This window comes from Poeciliopsis prolifica, unplaced genomic scaffold (assembly GCF_027474105.1).
Source record: "Poeciliopsis prolifica strain line A6 unplaced genomic scaffold, Auburn_PproV2 SCAFFOLD004, whole genome shotgun sequence".
In the NCBI taxonomy this organism is placed as follows: domain Eukaryota; kingdom Metazoa; phylum Chordata; class Actinopteri; order Cyprinodontiformes; family Poeciliidae; genus Poeciliopsis; species Poeciliopsis prolifica.
The window spans coordinates 2,233,486-2,240,388 of NW_026562379.1; the positions used below are offsets into that span (position 1 = coordinate 2,233,486).

Consider the following 6,903-nt stretch of genomic DNA (forward strand, 5'->3'; position numbering starts at 1 on the left):
TGACAACATCTACAGCAGCACAGAACTCTGACTTCTAAAACTACTTAGATGGAGGAATATAGATTGTTAAAAAAAATTTGGGTGACAAAGACTTTTGATGATGAATCCAAAGGTAACTTTTTCTTGTGCCCTTTGAACTTTACAGACCTGCATTCTCTAAACTGGAGGAGTGGTTGGAGAACCTCAAGATGCACTTGGACATTGGTCTGCCGCAGATGTCTGAACTGGACCAGTTGAACAAGGCTTTCTGGGAGCACCACAGCATGCCACGCCCTGAGAACGGCCTGCACACTCATCCGGAGCAACCCGAGTGAAGCGCCGCGAGAGGTGTGACAACGTTGGAGTTGACCCCTCAGGAGACAGCGACCCACCCGCCTCGGGTGGCAGAACGCTGCTAGAGGAGACTTTGTAATGACTCGTCACGACTGACGCAGATGACACTGGTTTTAGCTGGCACAGGCCGGATGAATAGACTCAGGGGGAAAATATGAATTTGAAAAGCCACCAGTGTGTGATGCTTGCACATGCACACACACACACACATGCACGCACACACACACACAGACGCACACATTCTCACTGCAGCTGCTCCTGAAGCTAAAGTAAAATATATTGTATGCAATCAGAAACAAATTTCACGTAACGCTTTAATCACATAGATTGAGCAGAAGTGGTCCCACTAGAGAATACTTACTGTGCTTTTTACTGTAGTGTGTAACTTAACATGCAAAACATAGCAGCAAGCCTTCAGCCGCGTCACGTCACGTCTCCAGAATGCATGGTGCAGTTTTTGGTTTTCTGTGTTTGGTTTTCTTTTGGATCTCAGAACAGAATTTATTAGAAATGCAAGCAAAATGCAACAGACTTCCAAGATCTGAGGGACAGTTTGTAGACCTTCTTGTGCAAGTGAAGTGAAACTTTTCAAGCTTTAAGTAAACAGTTCACAAATGCATGGCTGTAAATAATGCTGCCAGGCCAGTTCCCGCTTCAGTGTGCCCCTCTGACCCCATTCAGTCACGAACCACTTGGAGTTCCCCGTCTCTCCTGTTTATACTGTAGCGCTGAATTTCTGGTAAGGTACATGTCCTACATTTGGTACGTTTTCTCTCCATTTCGAGAGTTCTTACTGTGTCCCATTGACATTAACACTCAAATACATTATGTGCACATAAGCGGCAGTTTTATAAATGTTTCAAATATTGTAAATGTACAGAAATATTTTATATACTTACGTTACATCGCCATATTTGTATTGGCCGGCCGGCTAAAAGGAGACTGGAGGTGTCACTGCAGTTAAAAATGGACGACAAAAACATTATTTTTTAATTTACGTGTTGTCACTGTGTCAGGGTAAATACTTTGAGACCATCTTCAAACACCTAAAATCCTCTGCTGAAAATTATTTTGAAACAAACAAGAAAACTGAGAACCAGTTCTGATAAATGTACGCATTCATTTTTCAACCCTTCTGCAATTAAGTCAAATGTTACTGCAACTGTGCAGCTACAGTGCCTCGATGAGTATTTATTCCATAAACCTTTTCACAATTTGTCGGTTTAGTTTTTAAGGATTTACTGCTTTCCAGTGGAAAGGCTTCAGAACCATAAACTTTCATGCATTTTATTGGGACTTCAAGTTGATGAACTAATTGGACTTGTCTCTGCCAACTTTGCACCTTTACCGACTGAGATCTTTACCCATTTTTCTTTGCATAAATAGCTCAAAATCAGACAGATTATAGACCAAGTACGTGGTATTCAATTAATCTCCAAATTTCTTGTGAATCCCAGAGAAAAAAAATGATTAAATAAGATATAAATTTTATTGCTATCATCAATTTTCTCAATTGGATTTGGGTCTGGACTTTGACTTGTAACACATGATAAAGCTGTAGCTTTTTATGAACCTCTCACAAGAAAGACTCGATTTAAAACATGCAAGTTTCTGTTTGTATTCGGAGAAAGTATGAAAAAACGTAAATATGTGTAAATATGTTTGGAAGGCACTGTACATATTTTGATCATCTCTCCTCCCCCTACTGGAAGAATAACTAATAATTCACGCTCTCATTTCTGATGTACTGTATGGTGTTACATCACCAGGTACTGCCTCATCACGTCAGCCGTCTGTCCATGTTCCTGTCTGTCCTCCTGAGGATCCACCCCACTGCCTGTTTACATACAAGAGCTAGATGTACTGTAAATATCTCGGTGTATATACGCCTCTGTCTCCTCAGAAATAATCTCCAGCACTGTCGATTTCTGCGCACCTTCTAACAAGCCGTCTCTCTGTCTTTATTCTGCGAATCTTTGAGTTTATTTTGAATTCGCTGCATGATGTAGTGGCCGGGTCTTTTGCTTTTACTCCAAGCTACTTTAGTCTACAAACATTGTGGGTTTTTTTTTTTTTCAATAACTACAATACAAATTTGGAGTAAAAGATTTAGAAAAAAAACAACAAAAAAAGTCAAGCAAGAACAGCAGGGCTGAGTAGAAAAATTTTAAAAAAAAATCTGTTTTTCTACATCTACCCTCTGAAACTCTTTTGTACACACTTGAGTACTTTTGTTTGCACTAACTGGCCGGTCTGGGCCGTGTCTTCTTATTTCTTTTTCTCTTGGGCTACTTGTGATAAGGAAATGATCAATGTGAGTGAGTTCAGGTTGATATTTGAATGCAAGCCACTGATGGAGCCTTTCAACTTAAAAAAAAAAAGGGGGGGGATCTGGTAAGTTCAGCCTCTCAGTAGCAAATTGGACTTATTTAATTATTTAGATGCAGCTCAAATTGAATTAAAATCATGAATGCCATGCAATATAGTCCTAGATGCAGAAAAAAAGCTTGCATTTTAGAGATGAAGTGCTGGTGTTTTTGCTACTGTGAGATTGACCCAGTTCTGCCTGCTGCCTACAGACTGGTTCTTTGTGAGTGGTGTTCTGTGCCGTTTCTGACTGCTTGTGATGCCCACGGAGGCTGCAATCACTCTTTCTGATAGCTGAGCGCGTAAAACCTCACCTCTTCCTCACCTTACATCTTTTTGGCTCAGGGCCGTCAGTTTTTCTGGAGCTTTTTTCCTCCGATCTCAATAAGGAAGATCTGAGGACCTCCTCCAAACAGTGAGATTGGAGGAGCACGTAAACACCTGTCACTCTGTAGGGGGAAAATTATTTTTAAATAAAGCCCTCCCCCGTTTCTCACATGCATGCACGCACAAGTGGCGCTGTGTTTCCCTTCACCGCTCCTGTCTGAGCCATGTCGAGCATGTTGGATGTCTGTGAGGACGTGTTGATCGCTGAGAATGTCGCCACAGCACTTCTTTGCAAAGGATCGTTACCTCTGAACAATGCTGTGCCTTTGTTGTAAGCTAGCCTTGCCAACGACTCGAAAACATGAACTGATTTCCCGTTGAGTTTTTATTTTAACGTGCAAGCCTGATTCAAGCGAGCTGAACGTCAGAGTTGACAGCATGACCTGTAAGATTTCATCTTCTTCTGAACCATATTTATATTTTCAGGATCTTTATTGTCACTTTTGATACTTTAATATTATATTTTATTCTTTTTTTTTTTTTTTACACAAGCTGTGAAAAACGATTCTGCACTTTAATCCTGAACATTTGGACTCTGAGAAGGTTACTGTGTTTTTTGGGGGGGGGTTTTCTTTATTTTCTGTCACAGCTGAAAATAAAATGATGCTTCTTAAACAAATTCAGATGTTTCATGTCTTTCTTGTGCTTAAAAACAAAAAAACATTATGTAAAAGTTGTATCTATTTACAAAATGTGCAGAAAAATATCTATACACCTGGCAGTTTTGTGTTTAAAGTAATTTTTTAAAATGTTAGCAGCATGTTTCTTCCTGCTGTTGAAATCTTGAAGTGGCCAAGATGGAATAATAATAATAATGATGCCAATGTCATTCAGTCAGTTTTTATCAAACACAAATTAAAGCAGATCATTTTTTCATATTTATATAGATGGTTCTTTTACATTCGTTTGAATTTCCTTTCAGATCCAAACTACTTAAAAGAATAAAAATCCTGGCAGCAAAAGAAGCCAGACAGAACAACACAGCTGGGATCCTGTGGGATTTCCAGATCCAGTCCAATAAAAAAGGTGACCGTTAACCAGACAGGGCATTGTGGTGGTGGACAGAGCAGAAAAGAGTGCTGCAGGGATGTAGCAGTCCCTCGTGATGGCAACGTCAACAACACAGGAAGTCTGAGAAACACCAGGGGCTAAAAGAGGAAATGGAGACGCTGTGGCGAATCCTCGGTGAGACCTCGGTGGTTCCAGTGGCCGTGGTGCACATGGAGCTGGAACTCCCAAACTGGAGCAGTCAGTGGCTGCAGCAGATTCCAGGGAACCACCTCTGTCCAGAAAAGGGAATCGTAGGAACAGATGGAATATTTGAAGGAACCCTCAATCAAACAGCTGCTGGGTAGAAAACCAGGCAGTGAATAATCCATCCAGAGTGATGTATCACTCTGGATAAATTATTCACTGTTTTTTAGAGCAGTGATTGCTATTCCTGCTCTAAATTAACAGGTGGACGTGTGATGAGACTGACCAGCAGATGTCAGTCTCTACTGTTACATTTCAAAGGAAACATTACCTTTGACGTCTTCTCAAGAGCCAGTGTCCTTAATGTGTCAGAAAAAGTCTTCAGGATATCTGAAATGTTCCTTTTGTTCATTTTTTTAATGTCTGATTGACACCTGGACAGATCACTAGACAGAAATGATTTGCAGATATCTGCAAATTGACATGTTTAAACATAACGTGCACATATTTAGACATGTGGTAGTTTAAACAAACTATAATTGATGAAAGACATCTAATTGTTTATTGAATTAATTTACACTTCTTGTGCAACAGTCCATCATGCAGTGTATTGAACAGAGACTGTGACTCAGAGGGACCACAGTTTAACCACAGAAACAACCAATCTATGAAATGTCAGCTCTCAAATAACATAAAGTCTAAATGCGGCACAACACAATACTTTGAAATAAACATTTTGGAGGGGGGGAATTATCTAAATGATCGCATACATAAACATTTAATCCACGACTTAGACACACAGAGTTCTGGGTGGATTTAACAATCAGCCAATAAATGTTGACATTGTTCAATTTTCCATTTGCATTTTGAAGATGTGAGAATGTAGTTCTGTGACTTCAGCAACATCCCATGAGAACAGAGCGGTGTTGTTCTTTTAAACGGCATGACGGACTGCCATACACGATCACAGCGTTCATATCTGGGTTCTGGTGGTCCAGTTTCTTTCAGGACACACACACACACACACACACACACACACACACACACACACACACACACACACACACACACACACACACACACACACACACACACACACACACACGTGATCCTGCTCCCATCTCGTCCACGTGCGATTTGTTTTCATTCCGACGCTGCAGCTGCAGAGGCTGCTGCGTCATGACGTCACGGAGCCAGCGGGCAGCGTGCAGGCAGGCAGAGAGTCAGTTCGAACCTCGGCGTCGGGGAGCGCGTGAGAAAGCAGTTAGTCCTCCCGCAGCTGCTCCCACGCGAGCACCGACACACCGCCCCGGAGAGCCGCTCTGCCCACGACGACACACCGGCCGGCCGCCGCCTCCCCACCTCAGTCGACGGTCAGAGCCGCGGGGGCTGCTGGAAACTTTCAGATGGACAGTCTGTGCGGTAACAACCGGTTCCGGTCCGGAATGTTCAACAACCACGGTGAGTGTGTTCACCACTGAGCGACCGGTGCAGGTTACCGTGTTGTGGAAATGTGACCCACTACGACGCGGGACAACTAGTGCGACTGTATCCGTGGATACCGTGGATCCGCGCAGGAAACCGCGTCCTGCTGCGGGTCCTATCCCCGCATGTCACCGTTTTTATCCGGGTTTAAAGCCCCAGATTAGACGCACACTTATTTATTTATTTTGTACTGACAGCCCGTTAAGTGGAAATCCTTAGAAAAAAAAGAAGACAGCCCGGCAGCTGGAGCTGCAGCAGCACACTGCGGTTCTGCAGCGCTGCATGAGCGGTACCAAAGAGCCAGCCCAACCGAACCACCTCTGAATTACAGTACATTTAGTTTCCTGTGGTCTGGTTTCCATGCGCCCGTTTTAAAAATCCTTCTTGTCTGTTTTTAACACAATTCAACCCCAATGAGCAACATCACCACGTATTTTACCTCCTGAAATGCATTTTATGGGAACCAGCCTGCAACACGTCCTTCCTGTTTTCTACTCTTTTTGTCACATTTGGAGATTATCAAACCAGAAATGTTCAATGTAAAAGTTTTCAAATTATTTAATTTCTCGAGGAGGAAGAAAAATAAAACATCTTGGATTTATGTGAAAACTCAAATGTTCCCTGAATCTGATAGATATATTTGTGTGTGTGTGTGTGTGTGTGTGTGTGTGTGTGTGTGTGTGTGTGTGTGTGTATGTGTGTGTGTGTGTGTGTGTGTGTGTGTGTGTGTGTATGTGTGTGTGTGTGTGTGGCATTTGTGATGGCTGGGTGTTTTACATCACTTTGGACTTTGGTTGCTCTTGTTTCAGTCACTTTGGAGGATTTTTGAATATTAGTTAACGACCTGTTTAAGATTTGTTTCCACAGCATTTTTATCATTTTTTGTCTTTTTTTTGTTTTTGTTTTTTTGAGCAATTCACAGGCGAACTTGCAGATGTGCGAAACATTGTTGCCTTAACCCACGTGAACTTGAGGTTAAGGTTACGAACTCATGGCCAGACATTCTTTTTTGGGCAACTGATAGAAGATATAATCTAAAAAAATAAGTTCAGGCTTTATATCGTCGCTGCCCAGAATATCCTTGAGATATTTGGGGAAATATGATGTAGTTTTAGTCAGAAGTTTGTCTATCCTTAA

The 6,903-nt window shown here is 41.9% G+C and overlaps 1 protein-coding gene across 3 annotated transcripts in view; it reads left to right on the forward strand.

The window, feature by feature from the left end:
- Positions 1-2,250, forward strand: part of limk1a (LIM domain kinase 1a) — a 43,336-nt gene extending 41,086 nt beyond the window's left edge. For all 3 annotated transcript variants that reach the window (XM_055027932.1, XM_055027933.1, XM_055027934.1), the window contains one exon: positions 146-2,250. In XM_055027932.1, the coding sequence (XP_054883907.1) occupies positions 146-314 (169 nt within the window). In that variant the 3' untranslated portion in view covers positions 315-2,250. The remainder of the gene's footprint in view (positions 1-145) is intronic.
- Positions 2,251-6,903: the final 4,653 nt, after the last annotated feature.